The following is a 21,495-nucleotide window of genomic DNA, read 5'->3' on the forward strand; positions in this document are numbered from 1 at the left end:
GGACATCTGCGGAAGAGTGTAAAACACTTGAAGCATATAGCAACAGTCTTCTACCATAGTTTCTCCTACAGTTTTCAGCTCAGCGATTTCCTTAGACACAGGTGGTGTCTTTGTTTCAAAACGATCTCCATTCCTGTACAGTCTCTGGAGCTCCAGTGCTATCGCCAGCTGCAGATGTACATTATTTCTGTGGTGCTAATGCACGGGCAGCCACACCTTCCAGCCATGCTCCTTACCACATCAGTCACATAGGTCTGTTTAGACATACTGTAACATTTGAGAATAAGTAAATTTTGAAAAAATAAAATAAAATTAATTTGTCGTTAACATCGTGTTCTTCAGAATGCCAACAAGGCTCAGAGTTAAGTGATTATTTTTCAGTATATATAATGCCTACTTGATTTTGAAAGCAATATTTAGACCTAAACTGTTGCTTACGTGTCCTGACTGAGCAGATCAAGCTCATCAAAAAGAGGTTATTGCCCTGAAAGAATTAAAAGACATTGGCTAAAATGTGTAGTAATTCCTCCTTGATGACAGGAAACCCTACTTTCAGCTGTAGTCAGAAGGTTGAAGAAAACAGTTCTTGGCTGAGAAAACAGTTAATATAAGATTATGTTTCATCACTGTCAAATAAATTAATCATCATTTCTTTTTAGGTGCCTGTAGAAAGCAATGCTGTCAATGTCACCATTTCAAATTTAAATGCCATGTCTTCATACATTGTTCAGCTCAGATGCATAGCCAAGGATGGTCTCCACTGTGTTTGCATTTGGAGTAAAGAGATTTTGGTCCCTCACAGTAAGTGAAATATAGTTTTGTTCTACTAGGAATAAGCATGAATGTAAAAGCCTTTTAAAATCTTGTATCATATGAAATAGCATTGTCAGATACTGTTGAAAATTTGAAGATCAAACTGATTCATATGAGTGCATGTCTCCATCTTTTTCCGCATTTACCAGAACTCACAAAAAAGCCAAGAATATCATATAATGAAACTACAGAAATCTCTCCAGGCAGAAGAAGTGTTCTTCTGAAGTGGGAGGTAATGATCACTTTGAGTCTGGGTACCTTCTGTTATGTCCATGCTATTAATTTATTACTTTATAGGAAAAAAACCCAAAACTTTCTCATTGTATTGAGACTACACTGTATAAGCAAAAGGCATTGAATATTCTACTTTTGCTTCAGGGTTCACTGCATTTGCATGGTGGTGTTTTAGGTGCTAGAAGCCAGCAAGGAAAAACTACACGAATTTATAAACTTAAAAAATTATCAAAACAACTATCTCTGGGCTCAAAAACATTGTCTAGAACAAAGATTCTTTCCAGCTTGCATTAAAAATTGGCATGCCTGAAGTTTGTCTCCGAGAATGAAGCTCTCCTTGAAAGGTCCTCATAAGTCTTTAGCACATACTAGTGACACACCTGGTGTTTCACTTGTTCCTAAGGAGCATCCATGGTCTCGAGAGACCAAAACCTTTCAGAAAAGCTTGGTAAATCTACTAATTTACTAATTCAGAAGTGCATGTACATTGTAACCAGGATGGAAAAAGAGCCTCTGGCTTACAAGAAGAGCACCTAGCTGCATGCTTCCCATAATGACATTTAAAGTTCAAACCTACACATCAGAGGCATCCCCTCTTCTGCAGCAGGAGCCATTATCAGCTGACTGACTACACCAGATCAGTCAGTTTTACCAGCTGAAGCTCTCTTGGTAAAAAATGGACAACTGACAGTCTTGAATGTATAGTCAAGGGACCTACAGGCAATTTCAATGACATGTTACTAGAGGTGTTTGCATGGAAACTAATTAATTCTATTTAGATTCTGAGAGAAAGAGCATTGGGAAACTCCAAGAAGTTTGCCATAGGGGACACCTCTAGCAGAAAGCATGGAGTCTGTCAGAGTTTTGACATATCAGAAAAAGTGGAAAGTTCTAGAGTTATGGCTTGCATTTTTGTTAATGGAAAGAAGAGACAGCAGAGGAAATAGACACCTGATCTCCTGATAAGGATGAGAGATGCCCTTTTTCCCTTATCTCCTGAGAAGAAGATAAAGCTACGTACTAAATGATCCACTTTGTGATAAAGAAATACACCGTATATGCCAATTTAAATGCTAAGCCAGGAGAAGAAATTATTCTCCATCTAAATGCTTTAGTTAAAAAAAAAAGGGTAATATTAAATATGGTATCAGGTCTAGGATCTTCATTCAGGATAACACTTACACTAGTCTATGGTACAAAACGAGGTTCAAGTCCAGATGGCTTCAACAAACACTGAAGGGGCAGGGGAAGCAGTCCACTCAATAATTAGCACATTAAATGTAGAGGAAAAAAAAAATCTTGGGCTCTGCTGCCATACTTGTTTAAGCTGATTTGAAACAAAGAAAACAGCTTAAAGATGCTAGAGGCTAGCCACAGCTCCTTTGCTTTTGCTAACATTAAGTGAGTAACCTCTATGCAGTTTGGATCAATGGGCACAAGATAGCTGGGTTCAGCCTTAAACACCCAACCAGGCAACACGTACGGCTTTCATGGCTGCACATAACACAGGACCCCCTGCAGGACGGCGCAAGATAGAGCAGTGCTAGCCTTTTCCAGTCTCATTCTGCTAAGCTAAGAAAGCCAAATTCTACTAGTTTCTTCTTATGCGATAGACCTCATATTTCACATATCCTAGGAATTATTTCTCCTACACAGAAACCTTTTCCAGCTTCAGGGCCCATTGAGAGAAATGTTAACGCTATTTCCCAGCTGGTATACCGGAGCTTCAAATAGTCGCACCAACTCTTCCCTCCCTATCCTGGGGAATACATATGTTTTTATTTTAAGAGCTTCCAGCTTTACCAGAAATTCTTCTCAACACATGTCTCTGCCTTTTAAATTCATGAATGTCATCCTGTCTGTATTACTCCAAAAGTATCCAATTATTTCATTAAAATAACCCAATTTCCCAGCTTTGTTGTATCTTCACACTATTAATTTTGTGCCAAGAAATAACAGACAAGCTTGATATCAGAAGTAATCCTTGCAGCATTCACAGACCTTTATGTATTGAGTTCAGTTTCCATCTAGATTGCAGTAATTTCCATTTCTGTGCATTCATTTCCCAATCTCTCATAAAGATTAGTACAGTAAAATGAGTGAACTATCACCACCTAAAAATTTGTATCAAAGGATATATAACAACTTCCAAAGTTGTAGTATAATTACTAGCATTTATCCTCAAAGAGACCACATGCCTAACAGAGCCTAGTAGATGAAGATTCCCAGAGGCATAAATTGCAATTAAACACCTCTCATTAACTTTCAAGCTCCTAATTGCGAGGAGTATGTTCCAGTGAAACGTAGAGAATGTTACAGCTGCTTCACTGCTGTTATTACTAATTGGATACACATAACTAAGATCCCAATTAAGCAAAACACTTAATCCTGTGCTTAAATCCTCTCAATTTAAGCATGCTCTTAATTTTAAGGAAATACTTTGCTTCATTGATTCCTAATAACCTAATTTTAAAAAGTATGATTTTATCCCCATCATTAAAGGTGACATTTTGTTTATACAATGTAATTCTTCCTGATTTTCTGCACAGGACGTAATAACATTTATAGAATAATAATCTTTTTCCTCATACTAGGTAACACAAAGTAGGAACGTTCTTGGATATTACGTTAAGGTGGAAAGAACACCCAACAGTTGCAGGGATTCACCAAATCCCATCTTTCTAAAGGACAGAAAAGTTCTTCTAAATCTATCGATGGCTTATTATACTGTTAATATTTCCGCCTATAACAAAGCAGGAGAATCTCCACAAGCCGTCTACATTGTCCCAGACTTCTCTGCAACAGGTACTTACCTTATCATTCATTCATTAGAGTGGTGGAAATAAAAACTTTGTTTGACACAAGACGCACTTTTTACCACAAAATGGCAGATTGCTCTTCTCCCCCCTTAGTTTCAGTCTGAAAGCCTTTCCTAATTTGATAATCTGTCTTTAAAAATGTCAAAATGTTTAAGATCCTTGCAGAAAATGCAAAGTATGTATAGCTATAATCCATAATTAGCCCCTTCTCCTCCTCCCCCAGGTAAGCACTACCTCGCAGTTGGTCTATATATAGCAGTTAATAGCTACAGGAGGTTATTTATCAACATCAAGCTTCCTCTTCCTGAGGCTTAGAACAGCCATTTCCCCTTTTCCGATTGTGGGAAATTAAAGTCATGAACAGCAATTAACACTGGAGCTCTCATAGACCATTGCAAAGTACTGGGTGCTAAATTTTCTTTATTGACCTACCAGTGTAAACCTTACTATATACTGGTCACCTGCAATGATAACTACTTGACGAATAATCTTCAAAAAAGAGCACGAGAGAGAAAGCAACCAAGAGAGGAGAAAATTGCCTTCCTGTTAATTGATCTCTAATGGTATATTTGTTCACAGGCTTGCCTGGACAAATCCATGTCAAGCACCAGGGAACTAATGCAGTTGTCACCTGGACTCCAGAATACAATCCAAAATGTTTTGTGGTTGACTGGGGCACTGGTAAAGAGGATATGCATATGAAAATAGTAACTACGCCTACTGGAAATTTCACGCTAGGTAACAGCAACCACCTCATCTACTTACAGAGGCACCATTTCATTTATTGGTTATTTTTGGTTGGGGATGATAGGATTTTCATCCTGTGTTTAAGAGCAAACTGAAAATCCAGATAAGTGCAACTCTTATCTTTGTCCAGTGCTGAGACATCAATTTTTAGCAACACCAAAGCAGATAAAAAGCAGAGTTTTCAGTAGGACTCTTCTGGTCACAGCTGGGCAAGAAATGCAGCTAAGCTGCTGTTGCTGGTATGATGTCTCTCCTTACCCACATTCCAGGCAGGTCTAAACACTACTGGCTTTAAGAAATCAAAAAAGAAAAAAAAGTCTCCCTTGTCCCTAGGTAGACTTAACTTTAAATACAAACTGCTCTATTACAGTCTCCCTTAGATTACTTTTTTCATCCCAATGGCTGTGCTTTTCAAAGCCTAAGTTCTCAACTCCAGTATTCTGCTTACCAAGCTATGCATGATGAGCTGCAGTCAGCGATCCCTGTACAGGACAGTCATCAAAAATCTTGATTAAAATCATTAGGTGACTCTTGCAAAGGCCATTCAGAACTGGCTTTTATGTACAGTAGAGAGCAGTTAAATTCAGAGTTCTATAAAGGAATGCGCTGTTTTCCTTGGTCCTTCTGCAACACCTGCACTGCCACTTCAAGTCTAGTTGGTTCGCTTATTTTTAAATATGCCAGCTAAGGAGGAAATATCTGTCCTTGAACTAAGATATCTACAGCCATTTTAGTTCCCTACTTCTCCTTCAGCAGCTCAAGCCTTCCGAGGGAGACTATAAGCAGATCTGGCATCTTTTAAAAGCAAACCCATGTTATATCTTGTTCTGCTTTTGAGATAGTTTGTGTTAACTGTCTAGAGACAATAAAGAAGGATGCACACATTTTGTACTCAGTGTAAAGCACTGTAAACTTATACTATGCTTTGAGTTTCATAAAGTAAGAACTATGCAGAAAAGCTATATTTTCTCTCCTCCCCTTCTTTAATAATTATAACTTTTCTGTAAACCTTGATGTACCTTTATTTGTTTTCCAGACAATTTTCAGCCATATAAGTTGTACAAAATGATGGTACATGCATCTGATGTGTGTCAGTGTGAAAGTTTCACAAGACACGAAAAGACTTTTGGAGTGACCCACTTTTACTCAGTCGAAGGAGGTATTCCTGTCCTTTATATAACCTCATCCCTTTTATTTCTTCTCGGTTCTTATCTGCAGTAATAAAAGAAATTCTGCACAAAGTTTCTTTTCCAGGTGACTTAACAGCATTCTCCAATTAGCATTGCCTTTGGTCCTGGCAGTTAGGCACTGGCAGTGAAAGACCTGAATGTTGTTCCCTACTGACAGGTCCACAGAAATATTATTATTACAAATGACATTACCAAAATAAACGCAAAGAGGGTCTCAGAGTTACTACTCTGTGTAGCTCAAATTTAACTGTGGCCAAAGTCAGATTTTCCAGTCCCACCTCAGCAGTGTCTTATATCGCAAGTTGAAATGAGTACAGCTGTGCCTATTGGAGTAAAAGTGTTTGTAATTAGACAGTCACAATTTCTACCTACTTTGGTATTGCTTAAGATGAGGGGGTTTTTACTTTATGGAATTTCCCCTTTCTCTTTCACCCTTTAAGTTATATTTATGACAACTAGAATAAGGAAATAAGCTCTCTAGGAAACAGTTAGATTTTAGTCTTGTAAGTCTATTGCACAAGTATTGATGCAGAACTTAAATTACTATCCAATTTTGAAGTTCCTAGGACAGGTCCTGCTAATGTGACAATTCTGAGTATCAGAAAGCATTCTGCACTTGTGAAGTGGACCAAAATAGCTGCAGAAGACTGTTTGGGCTTTCTCCAGGGGTACAGGATCAGCTACACAGATTCACTGGGGAAAAAGTCTCTGGGTAAGTCACCACTGCTCAGAACAATGCAGCAGCTCAGAGCCGTGACAGAAGAACTTCATACAAACCATTAAGTGCTGTTGCAGCACACTGCTGAGTTACTTAGGTTTCTGTGGAAATTGAGCACTCTCAAAGGTCAGCTCCTGGTTCGAGTTTTGACGCCCTAGATCACCCTACAAATACCTAGGATTTTCTAGATATCATCTCAAATTAAATGTTCATAAGAAAATATTTCCTTAAAACTTGCAGTTCTAAGAGCACTGCAGAATTCTCTAGTACCACTGAAAGGAAGTTGTATACTCTCAGTATTTCTGAGGAATTCAGATTTCAGTCACAATACTTTTATGTTTCATTGCAGCTCAGCCAAGCTTGACTCTAAGCCTTTCTATAGGACTTAAATTATATATTTCTTTTTTTAACTCAATTAGCAGGGAATACAGTTTGTACTTCTTACCTGTTTTCAAAGACACTAATATTAATTTCATTTTTAGAAACATTTTCTTAACTTGATAGCTTTTGTGTTTAACTACAAGGGATGAAACTTCTACACATTGAAATAAATTAATAGTTGTGTGCTCAAATCACTTGAGTTTTCAAAAAGAATTGCTACACTTCTGATAAACATTTTTCTTCTGGTCTGCAGTGGAAAGTCTCCTTGCCATAAATAATAATACATTAACTTTGCACATACTGACTTTCAAATAAAATTAAAGACATGCTACGGAAGACAAATAGTACCTAAGACCTGATGAAGGAGAACAGCAAGGGTTCTGTAATTCATGTTGTTCTATGCCTTTACGGGACAATAAAAAGCAACAAAAGCTTCAAGAATGCAGTGTTAGCAGCAGGTTTGGTACTGTCTTCAATGGGCTCTATTCCACCGCAAATACCTATCAGAAAGCGCAAAAGGAGACAGAATGGGAGTGTTCAGGGCTGAACTTAGTATTATACTTTTTTTTGACTCTGTCCTAATCAGTCAATACAACAGTGGCACAACACAGTTGCCATGTTTTCCAGGCAGGAAGAATAATTTTATTGGAGAACTGGGGGTAAGGAAGCCCATAGGCTAAAACACTATTTCCACTTCTATGAAGATCTTAAATTTGCAGTGGCAAACTTGAGAAGTAATTTTTGCCCTATTAAAGGCATACTGCAGCATCGTTGGTTGCATTATTCTTGCCAGGGGAAAAGTCACTGTACCATGAGAAAAGAAAGGTTGAGCTGAAAGCCCTACAAAGTAGATGAAGCAGAATGCACAGCCCTTTTTCTGTAATGAATGAGTAAGAGCACTGGCGTAAGCTGAGGTCAATAACTACTGACTACTGTAGTGAGGGTAAAGTATTTGACAGGGTCTAGTCCTTATGTCAACTGTTACGGCCAACATGAAAGCCACTGTTCCGCATGTAAGGTGGTTTTTTTCCAGTCACGCAGTATACACAACCTCCTGCACTCACCACCTAAACATCCTTGGTGTGTTAAAAGGTTGTGCTTTTTACCTCTGCATTTAAAACGTACATAAGTATTTTGGAGAAATCTTGTACCCATCCAAAGAGCACAGCGTGGCTTCCTCCAGGTGAGGATTAGGGCACAGGAATTTTGCCTTTTCCCCAGTCAGCCACACTGATACAGGCTCAGCCAGCAGAGTTTGTCTAATTTTCTCCTTCCCCAACCCCTCTTGCATTTCAGCTGTTACTCTCAATTCTTCTACCACAAGTTACCATCTTACCACACTGAAGGAAAAAACCACCTACCGTGTGCAGATTTCAGGATTCACTAATGCTGGCGAAGGACCTCCAACTCTTTCACATCCTTTCAGGACTCCAAAATACGGTACTTTGGAAGTTATGTGCATGTGTTACCCAGCATCAATCCTTGCTTTATGCACTATATGTGGCATTATTCTTTACCCCTTCCTGCTTTCCAAGGAGTAATGAAGTGCTCATGCACAAGGTTCATTATTCAATCCTCAGTTACTGACATCAAACACACAAAATTGTTCCTTTGTTAGAGGTAAACTGTGCATCACACTACAACTCTATGTATTTCATTACCTAACAAGCAGGGAAAACTTAGCTAGGGTTCCTCATCTCTTAAACATTTTCTGACCTTTTTATGCTAGCTTTATGCACATATCTTTATTTATTGCTGATCTCTGTCATAGATTTCAGCAGTTTAAATATTCTGCATATGACTTGTTAAACTCAGTAGTCTTTGCTCTTGGCAAAATCCTGAGCAACATACAAACTGGTTTCCAGTTAGGCACTCAAGCCATGAACTGTTTAAAAAAAAAAAAAAAGTCTCTTTCAGTTGTTCCTATTGTGGATGACAGCTAATCAAAGTATCTTGTTTTCTAATCATTTAAGTACATTTTGGTCCTGTGGTTCACTGGCAAAAGTTTGCTTTTTCCAAAGGTGCTTGGATAGGCTAAGAAGGTTGGTACAGTTAGATTTATAAAGTCTCATATATTGTAATCATACAGGGTTGGCTAAACTTGATCTCTCAAACATTTTTAACACCTTATCAGTTAATCTGAATGTAACACAGCAGTAGACCCTTTTTTGGTTTGACCACAGGTCTACTCAATTGAAGCTTTCTAAATTAAAAAAGAAAAGAACAGGCTAAGATGGTGTCAGCCACAGGAAAAGTAACCTGTGACATCCAGAGAGAGAGTATGCAACAGCTTCTTCCCACTTACAGCTTTTTTGTATAAAGTGAAGGAGGTATAAACACAAATGATCGAATAGTCAAACAGAAAGAAGAAGGAAAGAAATTCAAAATCCTCCTTGAAATTAACAGGGTTTGTATATCCTTCTCTCCTTCAACAAAATCCTTTCTCTTGTCAACAAAAGAAATTTAAGTCTCCACTGGAACTCTTCTGCAGGACTTTATTCCATGCATTCTACTGAGCATATATTTGGATAAGTTTCAATTTTTTCAGGAAAATAAAAAAAATTCCCAGTTAATTCAATGCAACATTTATAAAAAATCAAATAATTACATTGAATTTAAATGTTACATTTACTACTTCCCCCCACCATTTCACAGGTTACTTAATCCATCAGAAGAACATCAGGTTTGTCATAAAAAGCCTTTTTCAGCACCAAAGCGATTTGCAGCTTTTGAAAAAACTTTTTTAACCAAAATTAAGTATCTGTTTCATTTAAAAAAAAAAAAAATTTTGTTGGTGGATGGGTAGAAAAAGAAAAAGCAAGTGGCCTTTTTGCAAATACACTTTGTCAGTATCAGCAACACAATCATGTACTGACCACACTTTCCTGATGTTATTTTGAAACATTTGATTTAGCTTTCTGTAAAGAACACCTCAACCCCGACCCACAGTTCACATCACAGGCTGCTTTGGTTCCTGTGTTAGCAGCACTGCTCTCACTGCCCGAGCACTTTATCAACCTTCATTAACCTCTCAAGCACTTTATCTCCTTGAGGAGCGTTAGTGGTTGCGGGAAGTGTATCGAGCAGGTATTAACATAGGCAATAAGAGATGTAGGTTTGCAGCAAGGGTTGACAAATGGCTGACTGCTGATAAAACTGTCTTAATGTTCCTAACAGGTGAAGCATGGCACCTACCAAATACACTAACCATATCATTGTTATCAGGATTGAGTGGGATCTCACAAAAAAAAAGGCCCCAAACCCTACTAGTAAAACCTGCAAATGATTGAAAGACACTTTGACTCAAATAGTTTCCTATGAAGTCGAGCCTGCATCAGGGTCTTGACCCATTAAGCCAGCTAGAGTTCACATAATAGCATGGGAGTAGGAATACTTCTTTTATTATCATAAAGTATTTGGATGGTAGATTTAAGAATTCAGCACATATATCTAGGTAACTTAAACCTGAAAACCTCAGACTCCCCAGAAATTCCAGGTCACATTTGAACTAGATCTCACTTACAGGAATCCCAGAACATGTGTAAAGTTTGACTTGACTTCTGTTTGAAGTATTTCTTTTGCGGAGGCAATGTAGCCTTTCTATACTTGATACCGTAAGTCTGATTCAGTCTCTCCATTTCCCATCAGATAAAGGAGAATTTGAAGGTTTTGTGACTGTCCTTTGCTTCAGCATGATGTTCATTCTGATTTTTGCACCTGTCATTTGTTCTCTGATGCTTAAAAGGTAAGAAGGGATTACTGACTGAAGTTGTTAGCAGCGCTTCCATTTTGCTTAACCCCAAGTTTCGCAGCACTGGGCCTCATTAAAAGCAACGCAACTCAAAAACACAAAAGCCACCCCAACCATTTACAGAGTGAGAGCAATTACAAACCACTATAAGATGATTAAGATAGTTTTTCAAAAATCTATAATCTTTTGCTTTTGTTACAGTTATCTGACTGCCTCCCATCTCAAACACCCTTGAAAAGAGCAAGGACCATTTCTCACAGCAGAAAATAGGTTATATATATGGAAAAAGCATGCATATGATTATTTTGCTCTTTCATTCCCAACTGATGATCATGTCTTTTCTATTGAAATACAAAAATAAATTCCAGCAGCATACACAAATTGATGTTGCCATCTAAGCAGTTTCCTGCAAGCACATTTGGATGTTAACTGTATAAATTATGAACACAAGCACATAATGAGGAAGAGTAATGCATGAAAGTGTAGGAAGAAGAGAGAATAATGAGGGAGACTGTAAGATATGGATGAGGTCCTCTTATTTTAGCAGAAATTTTTCTCTGCTTTAATAAAGTACACCCCTCTCAAGTTAATTTGAGGTGCAATATTAGGGGCATACACTACCACTAAAAAAAATAAATGGCTTCCATAGTAATGGGTTCTAATACTCATCTTCTGATAAACCTAGTTGCACACAACCATTCATATTACTATTTTGATGTCCTGGAACACTACCCTCCCCTTTTCTCCTTTTTACAAAGTGCCAGCCTCACAAACTGAAAGCACAGCTGCTGAGGGACAGAACAGACAGACGGTACAACCTGTGACTTGAAAGCTGTATGGCATGACGTAGCTCACTTCAGCTTATGCATGAGGCTAAATTCCTGCCCTTCCCTTTGGGAAAAAGGCTGTCCTCTACATTAAGTCTCTTGTGCAGTTTCCTTTTCAGATTTTACTTTAAGTTGCTCTATATCTGATCCAGCCTTTTTGACAAGAACTTCTGAGACCTACACAGAAGTTTTGACCGAGAGCAAACTTCACTGTGTTAAAGATAAGATCATACTTCATTGTCTGGGCCCATTAGGAAAGAACTTTGGGAAAACTGAAAAAACCAGCACACAGAAGTCAGGTGTAGCACTCCGAAGTAGCAATTAAATATGTAGTAATATTGAACACCTCGATCTGGGATGAAGGGTCCCAAGGATCCCCTCATCTCAATTGCCTGCTTGATTTATAAAAAAAGGACTCACCAGCCAGCCAAATACCCATCTTCATAGGATCAGCAAGGAGATCCAGTAACTCCACAGCCTCAGACTTCCCCTCAAACCACAGCCTAAACAGAGGCAAAGTACCTCACAGTTAACGAAGTCTAGATTTGATTCAAAAACCAGACAACACCGAAACTGAGACTAAGGCGGGGTGATGGGCTACATAACCTCCCACAGTCTCTCGCCGCTGTGGTTTTTTCCTATGGAAGTGAGTCATTGCCCAGAGCTCACAGGGGTTGCTCTGAGAGCAGCTGCTGGCAGGGAGGTGAAAAACTCAAAAATATCAAGAGATGGTCTTCTTCTGCTCCCCCGGGAGCCAGTGGATGAGCAGCCAGGGGTGAACAATGGCATTGGGATCAGTCAGCTCAGCAGAAACTCTTTTTGAAATTCCCATCCCACCCCACTGTTGCCCCTCTGCAGGGAAATCACAGCTGGCCTCAGCCTGTCTGGGGCCAGCACCAGCATCTCAGGGTGGCAGGAGTGATGGGAAGGCCACCATTATAGCCTGTCCTCTCAGGAAGGGACAAGGAGGACAATGTCTGAGCTGGTGCCTGTGTGGAGGTGGCCCAGGGAAGCTGGAGAGCATAGCAGCTTATTGACAGTTCTGTTGTTTCTGAGCCACTGAGTGCAAGGAACGAGCTTGAAAAAAAGGGCTCTGATGAGAGATCTGTGGACAAGCAGGCAGATGAAAACCATTTGAACAGCTCAACTGGCAAACTCAACTCTACAAACCCATTCCTCTACAGCAGAAGCAGCTGGTGTGAGTTTTTAGTGAGGATATCTAACCTAAGTTTAGGTTCATGTTAGGTGAAGTGGTGAGATACTGCACGTAATAGCTCCTCACAGAAAGAGCCAAACTCAAAACAATCAGGAAAGAGCAGGAGCTGTGTTTTCCCCCGTGTTCTGGTCTGTGGGTGCCAGGGAGAGCCTCTTCCAGCCCTCCTGTGTCATTGCACAGAAGCTACAACCAGCAATAGCTTGGTCTTTGTTTGAGGGAAAATAAACTTCTAAGTAGAAGCCCAGGAGCAAATATTTATTAAAACACACTTCTTCCTATGTGTCCAAGAGTCCTCAAGAAAGATGGAGGTTTCGTAGAAATGATAGCAAATTAGGAATATACAATGATTAAACATATAGAAAGAGACATTACTAGCTCCTGTCACAGCTCCTTTGTCCTTAAACAAAGATGCTAATTGCCACTAACTCAGCACTTCAGTGTAGACTACCAAGCTTGGACTTCAGTTTTTAATTGGCATTATGCTTAATAGTCATTGTAGAACATCTTGTTTTGATGGTCATGAAAATACCAATAAAATGTTAATTATAAACGGTAGTTATTTTAAATGCATAGGAAATGTCAGTCATTTAACCCGACAATAAATTTAGAATATTTCTTTACAGGCTGAAAATACCATGCTGGCCCAGTGTACCAAGTCCAACAAACAGCAGTGCGCTCCAAGATATGGCAAGTACTCTTCTGGTGGTGTCAAAAAAACACACAAGGGATATTGTTCCTACTGATTAATTAGTAATGCTAGTTATTAGTGAGACTCGTGTGGGGTGTGTGCGACTCCTTGAATGGTATGTGAATGCTCAGGCAGTGAATTCTCCTTTAATAAAAGGGAGGTCTTTCTTACTGATTAATCAGTAATGCTAGTCTTGTCACACTTCACCGGAGTAAATGTTTAGTATCAACAGTTGGGAAGTTAGGGTAATATTAGAAATACAGGATGGGAGAGGGCTGTTGTTTAGGCAAAGGCTGTTGTTCAGGCAAAGGCTGTATGCACTTTTTAATTTAACTAAGGTTCTCAGACTCTTTTGAGAACATTATAGAGCGTATTTAAAGGTATCATTGTTAAAAGAACGAAGTGAAGTTGAAGGGGAGAGATGGAGTCTGAAGAGAGAAATTCAGCTTTTATATCCAGGTGGTTTTTACCAACCAGAACTGATTATTAAATAGAAGTTATTCAAAATACAAAGTAACGCATCGTGGCCTAATTCCACAGAACTCTCATGATGGAGGCCATGTATATGGTGTTTTCTGAAATCTGTTCTTCACCCTTCAGTCTACCCACCTCCAGAGCAATCCAGAGGCTCTGGCTGGTCAGCGGGTAGATAGCTGAGGGGCACCTGCTAGTCAACAGGCACCGAGGTTCAGCAGCATGTTCAAATCTTGCCCACAGCTTTCCAATATGCTTTGGTAAGGATATCTGAATTTCAGGACTGAAGCAGTGCCTGAAAATCAGCTGTTAGAAGGGGGCTGCTGGAAACATTCATTTTTGCCTGTTAGTGGGCTTATTTGCATCTTCCTCTCCTTACCTCCCCCCTTTTAAACAAATTTCACTCCAATTTTGCTGGTACTAAAAGTCCTTCCTCTAGGAGACCTCAGTTTATCTCACAAGTGTCAGAATGCCAACCAGTAAGTTTTTGGAACAGTAAGTTCTACAGCTTTCCTTTTTAGATCTCTCTGATTTTTCTGGCAGACCTGAACTTAATTTGGCACTTGTAGATCTAGTTTCTCTAGCCAATATGTGAGATTTAACAATGCAGACTTCTATCTATCTAGTCAAAGATGAGGCAGAAGCTGGAAGGTATCTACAAGACAGACACTGTCCAAATCTAGGGCACAGAACGAAATCATCAGCAAGGAAATTTCAGAAGACCCTGACAAGCTGCTGGTAATCAAAGGTTTTGCTGAACTTCAGCATTGCTTCCTTCAACAGAACAAGTAATGAGCTTTCATATTCCAGATCAGGACTCCCGTGCTTGCATTTTTCCTTTCTTCGACCCAAATGCAGATAAAGAAGTGATGAGCTCAGAGTTAGTGTCAAATATTCATTTTGCCAAAGCCAGATAAGGCTGAACAAAGGAGGATCAGGTGTACAAATGTACACTTGTACAAAGTCAGAGTTTCAAAAATGATGCTGTCAGAAGATTGCAATTTCACTGTTTTCTCCAGTTAAAGAAATTGATCTGCTTACGAGCACCAGGCAACTTCCAGTTCTCAGCGCTGGGATTCATATGTCCTTCACGGGCCACTCCAGTAAAAATAACTCCACCTAATCCTCTTGCTTCTTCTCCATCGTACATTTAGAAAGTGGGACATCTGCAGATTCAATACTTGTTTGAAGTGAGACTTCTCAAAGGCAAAAAAATGAATCTAGTATATTCAGTATTTGGGGAATTTCTACCTTAAAGAAGGTAGAAAGAAAGCACAAGACCTGAAGCTGTTTCAATGTAATAATAAGCTTAGGTGGAGTTGAATTGCAGGATAGAAGTTCAGCAAGAAAGGAGTAAGAACTACCAGCCAAAATAACCTAATAGGTTCAAAGAATACTTGCCATTGTGAACAAGTGCAGGTGAAATACATTGAGGGTGCATGTTATAGAAAGGACAAATAGGTTTTATGAACCAGAGTGCCACTGATATAAATACTTTAAAGCAAAATATACCAATTTAAAATGTATTTAACTGTTCCTGCAGAGGCAAAGAAACTATGAAGGGAAATGAAGACTGTATTAGCCAAGTCTGGTAGAGAAATAGTGAAATGTTGATAACATGGCAGAAACAGAAATAACAGATATCAGATAAGGGGCTTGGGGAAAGCAGAAAAAGCTGTATGTGAGGAGACAGTACAATAAAGCAGTTACCAGATATATTGCCTAGAAGTAATCTGATATTATGAACAGTTCATGACATGTGGACAAAGGTATTCCCCAAATGAGCACTGTAAAATGGAAGCAAGGAGTAAATCTTACTATATTCCATATATTTATTCTAATCGTACGTTGTTTCAAGACTGAACCACATCAGGTTATTTGTGCAATGTAGCAGAAGAACCATAGCAGTTTAAACAAATTTAAAGTAACTGAGGAGAGAAAAGACAAAACAGAAAAAAAAAAAAAGCTACCAGCTATACCAGAGAACATACCGGTCTTGCCATATTTAAAAAATACTATGGCAAAAACGGGCATACTCAGCAGAGCAAATCTAAGTGGATAAGAATTATGCTTGGTGTTACAAGCCGTTCTCTATTTAATCATCCAGAATTTGCAAAAACTTGTAGCCCGGGGTACACTTAGATCACAACATGGCGGTAAGTTGAGTAACAAACTGCTTGCAGTAGCTGGTAGCTAAAGCTTGTTTGGCTGCTGTTCAATTCAAGCTGCTGCGTATTTATAGTAACACATTTGTTAAACTTTTTGAAAGCTGTGAGTCTCAGAACAGCACATCGTGAAGCCTACCTTTAATCACCACTACGTTTTGTCCCAAGCACACATAAAAGCAAGAAAAACTTTGCTTAAATACTATGGGAAAGGAGAAGATGGTCCTCTAAATTAGGGAAATAAGTATTTTCATTTATGTTTCTAAAACCAGTGAAGGTGGGATAAAATGGATGTTAGAATATTATATAGGCAATATATAATACAGTCTGCCTGCTTCCTAGCTTTAGTATTTTGTTATTTATTTCACAACTCCACTTCACAAAAGTATGATACTAAAATTATTCTTTCTCCTTGTTTTGTCTCGTAGACTAATTGGAAACCTGTTTCAAGGTCACTGCTCCAGGTGCTGTCAGACAATGATAGCACCAGCCTTTATGTCATAGAGCATGATTCAAAGGCTCCTTTGAAGGTAGACCTCTTTACAGATGGTGGGGAAGACAGCAAGTGTGACACTTGCCAGTCAGAAGAACTTAGCAATAACACAGACATAAGCCTAAGGCATGAGGAAATCCCCGAAAAAGCAGTTACAAGTGAAGAAGAAGGAATCATTTCCATTACAGTACCACTCTTGAGTGACTACACCAGTATGGAGTTCAGCCAGAAAGCCCTGATGAGTCTGACAGTGAAGCTGCCTGCAAGAGCTGCTCGTCCTCATTTGGAAATGGAACTAAATGGTAAACCAGCACAAACTGAGCATCAGGTTTTATTTGCTCCTCAAGACTACCTCAAACAAAGCCAGGTAGTATTTTTGCCATCTGGACCGACTTTGATGGGACAAGTCAATTCAAACTGAAGCATTTTATAATTTCTTGTACCATAAAACCAAGTTCCAAAACCTCTGGTGCTTGAATGGAGCCATTAGGACCATACAGGACAGTGAGCTTGTGACAATACTTAGTCTCTACTTCAATAAGCTTCCGTGGTGAAATAGATATAATTAGATTATCTGTTTCACCACAGTAATTCAGTGGAAAGTCCTGCTGTCTTCACACAGGCAAAACATTCAGGGAACTGTATGAAAAACCTTTCAGTAAGGTACCTCTTGCTGAGTGCTTAGTCCCAGGACAATCAGGAATGAATTCCAAGGGTTTTGCTCGAAGTACAATGTTGTTCTAGTCATCAGGAGCGTTCTCTAATCACTGCAACTAGTTTAAGACTTGGTTTTCATATCCAAGTTCTTCAGTAAAAATTCCAGCAAGAGTGTCTACCACTCCAAAGAAGCTCTGCAGTTGGTCAAATCTGGCCAAACAAAAGAGTGAAAACCCTTGAATTTAGGAATAGAAAATGATGATTATCAATCTATGTAAAGTCCTATTAAGTGCTTTACATCTTAGGTCTTTACACCTTTATTCATCACAGATGAATAGTGCTGTGTAAATGAAGATGACAATAAGTATTATTATTAGTACTGGAGTTTTTACTTGCATTAAATTAAGGCTATTTCTTCCTACGTTTATCTACACAGACATAGAAATCCATTCATGCTCTGTTACAAGATGTAGTTGTAGATACAATTTCACACTGCACGCAATTACAGTATCTCTTGAACAGACTTAAAGAGCTGAATAGGTAGTTTAGTTAGTCATCCCTCCAAAGCTTGATTAGAGGAGGATTCATTGGAATATAGGGGATAAAAGGGTCTTCCTTAATATGCTTTTTATGTGACTCCATTGCGTATCTCCAGGGTGTAAGGAGTCTGAACTAGTTTTCCAGCTTACAACAGCTTCTCACCCATGAACTCTGTAGGCATTAATGGTTTGCAGTTATTGTAGAAGACCCAGTTTATTGTTGTCGTCTCTAGTTTACTGAGCATTTTACTGAAATTATTTTGCAGAGAAAGAAATTGATCAACTGTACCACAAGCACTGGAGGCTCCTTAGACAGACGTCTTTTAAAATTCTCTCATTAAAAGTGAAGGATGATTCACATTCACACTAAATTTTCCATGTATATTGGGCAGTATGAGTTATAGAATAGCCATGATTGCAAAAAGCTCAAAGAAATTGCATATCCGCCACTTGACTGATTTATTGAGGCCCCGTAACAAAACCTGTTTTATTCACTTTCCTATTTATATTCACTCTTTCTTTATTTATATCTCTGTATGTATGTTAGGACTGGCAGAACTGTATTTCACTGTGGGTTTTGCGTTGTTTTTTCTTAGCACTTAAAATGCATTGTTTTGCCACAAAACAATGTATCAATTTCCACTCACCCTTGTTACCTCTACTCATTCAAAGAAGGAGTAACAGGAGCATTCCCTAGACCACCTCAAAACTTTTAACAGTCTTTTAAATGTCTTTCTTCATTTTTTTAACTTCAGTCAGGTGACTTTGCCTGATCTGAATTTAGGAGAACACAAATTATCCTGCTATTAGCAAAGCTGTTGCTACTTGCAATATCTAGTAGAGGGGCTGAAAGGGCAAGTCCTCAAATGATATACATTTATTATCAAGTAGTCACATGAACACCGCCTAATTTGTCCATTTCCCAAATATAAAGAAATACCATATTCAGTACCTATAATATTTCTTCCATTTCTGGTCAGAGTGACTTATCTTCCTGGTGCAGTTGGTACCTTAAATAACTTACTCATTCCTGTAAACAAGGAATTCATTTCTTCTTGCTCTGCACCTACCAAACCAGCACATATTATTATGTTACATATAGACTATGAAGTAAATAAGTAGAATCAAACCAATGGCTTGTGACCAGTTTCAGTATATGAAGCAGTCTTCATACATGAAACTCAAAAGACAGTTTGGGCTTTTGACCCGGTGAGTATTGCTTCCATAATATTAGCCATTGCCTGGCATATTGCTAAAGAAAATCCATTTATCGGGATGGGAGAATTTCCCCTAGAGGTACATATGGACCTATTTGCCTCAAGTGGATGTATTCCACTTTCTGCTATAAAGCTTACAGTATATGTGTGCTCTCATTAGAGCAATACCACCCTCAATACTTGTATAATGGCTGTAAGGTGTACCGTTGGGAGAATGAGAGATACGAGAAAAAGCCTGGTATGGAGATGAGATATAAATGAAGAACTCATCCCACCATGAGGCATCCTTTGAGAGCAAAGAAAGACCCTCTTCTGTGGAGAGAAATACAAGAGTACACTTGCTAAATGGTTTCATCCAGCCAAAAAGGAGGCTTTGGTGGAATAATGTACATATTCAGGGACATAGGATTAGGAGTCACATAGTGCTCAGGCCTTTAGATCAGGGGCAAATAATTTTTTGTGTTTTTTTTTATTGTTCGGTTCTTTCTTGGGGATTTTTAGTTTAGTTGGAAGGGACCTACAGTAGTCATCCAGTCCAACTGCCTGACCTCTTCAGGCAGTTTAAAAACGTGTGTGCATATACAGATGTATAATGACTGCAGAAGGCTACCTCTACTAATAATCATGTAAGGTATTTCATTTCATGTGTTATAGCACTGTTCAAGTGGTTTCAGTAGTGTTCTTAGCTTCAGTATTCTTGACGTCAGTATGTATTGAGTGAAATTGCAAATATGAAGGCTCAGGACCAAAAAAGCCAAGGCATTTTAAAATATTTTTTTTCTTTTCTTCCCCTATCAGCATAGCTCTACATGACCACTGTTAGCATTAGTGAGAATTTAGACACTGTAAAAGCTTAGACACTTAAACGTGGGCCTGGAGGCACATAAGCATAGTGTTTGATAGCATAGAGTATGATACTGGAGGGTTACCATGTTTTAGCATTTTATATTTACAGAGAAAGGAATTTAATATTCAGTCTCTAACATGTCCTCTAAAAACATGCACAAAGCAAAGTTAGTACATACCTATTTTTTCTGGTATTCAGAGTAATTGTGGGTTTTGGATACTTTAATGTAGTATGGACCAGGAGATTTTTATTTATTTATTTTTTACATTTAAGGTCAGACTACAGTGCAGTAGACAGACAGCATTGAAAATTATCACAGTGTTTTGGAGACAAGATAAACAGCTACTCAGTCTGCATCAGGAGATTTAAGCAACCACAATGTTCCAGAGCTTTTTTTTTCACTCTGTATTATCTACCAAATAGAATAATAGTAGCTACAGAATATCTACAAATCCTCTAAAAATCTAAGCCTTTGGGGTACTTTGCCAACCTTAAAAAGCCAGCATTATGGCACAATGACATCTGCACTTGGGCAGAGTCCTCCTGAAAGCAGAGAGCACAGGGGCATCCTGTCAATCTGAGTCAACGCGGTTACGGGTATAAAAACTGTAAAATAATGAAGCACTTAATTAAAGCCCTCTACTTACAGAAGATACTTGTCTCAGAGCTCTCGACTCTGTGTCACAGGCTCTTGGTTTGCCTTTTTCTCTCTCTCTTGATGGTACTGTGTGTCTACTGCCTGAATGATGTTAACTGTGTCATGGTATTGTGTTGATGGGATCTGTATGGACACAGGTAATAAAACTTGGGATAGCTTTCATCCGTCACTTCTAAGTACTGTTTAGAGAAGACTGCTGCTAAAACAAATCACTCCATGACAATGGGGGGAATAATCTTATCCCCATATCTATTTTATTTCTACAGTGGAAGCACCAGTTTGATTAATGCGGTGGGTTGACCTTGGTTGGACACCAGGTGCCCAACAAGCTGCTCTATCACCCCCTCCTCAGCTGGACAGGGGAGAGAAAATATGACAAAAGGCTCGTGGGTTGAGATAGGGACAGGGAGAGATCACTCACCAGTTACCACCACGGACAAGACAGACTCGACTTGGGGAAAATCAATTTAAGTTATTACCAATCAAATCAGAGTAGGTTAATGAGAAAATTAACCCCAGGCTCAACTTCACTCCCAATTTTCTCTGCCTCCTCCCCTCAGTGGTAGAGGTGGATGGGGAATGGGAGTTGTGGTCCGTTCATCACACATTGTCTCTGCCGCTCCTTCCTCCTCAGGGGGACGACTCCTCACACTCTGCCCCTGATCCAGTGTGGGGTCCCTCCCATGGGAGACAGTCGTCCACAAACTTCCCCAATGTGGGTTCTTCCCATGGGCTGCAGTTCTTCATGAACTGCTCCAACGTGGGTCCTTTCCACAGGGCGCACTCCTTCAGGAACAGGCTGCTCCAGCGTGAGTCCCCCACAGGGTCACAAGTCCTGCCAGCAAGCCCCCTCCAGTGTGGCCTCCTCTCTCCACAGGGTCACAGGTCCTGCGAGGAGTCTGCTCCAGTGCAGGCTTCCCATTGATCTGCTCTGGCAAGGGATCCTCCATGGGCTGCAGGTGGATCTCTGCTCCACCATAGACCTCCATGGGCTGCAGGGGGACAGCCTGCCTCACCATGGTCTTCAATCCAGGCTGCTGGGGAATATCTGCTCTTGCACC

The 21,495-nt window shown here is 39.3% G+C and overlaps 1 protein-coding gene across 1 annotated transcript in view; it reads left to right on the forward strand.

The window, feature by feature from the left end:
• Positions 1–20,561, forward strand: part of LOC134508453 (interleukin-31 receptor subunit alpha-like) — a 33,113-nt gene extending 12,552 nt beyond the window's left edge. The window contains exons 7-16 of the mRNA XM_063320142.1: positions 660–801; positions 963–1,045; positions 3,642–3,852; positions 4,446–4,604; positions 5,650–5,772; positions 6,363–6,515; positions 8,199–8,342; positions 10,551–10,647; positions 13,320–13,383; positions 16,452–20,561. Of these exons, the coding sequence (XP_063176212.1) occupies positions 660–801; positions 963–1,045; positions 3,642–3,852; positions 4,446–4,604; positions 5,650–5,772; positions 6,363–6,515; positions 8,199–8,342; positions 10,551–10,647; positions 13,320–13,383; positions 16,452–16,937 (1,662 nt within the window). The 3' untranslated portion in view covers positions 16,938–20,561. The remainder of the gene's footprint in view (positions 1–659; positions 802–962; positions 1,046–3,641; positions 3,853–4,445; positions 4,605–5,649; positions 5,773–6,362; positions 6,516–8,198; positions 8,343–10,550; positions 10,648–13,319; positions 13,384–16,451) is intronic.
• Positions 20,562–21,495: the final 934 nt, after the last annotated feature.

The sequence above is a fragment of the Chroicocephalus ridibundus genome, chromosome Z (assembly GCF_963924245.1).
Source record: "Chroicocephalus ridibundus chromosome Z, bChrRid1.1, whole genome shotgun sequence".
NCBI lineage: Eukaryota > Metazoa > Chordata > Aves > Charadriiformes > Laridae > Chroicocephalus > Chroicocephalus ridibundus.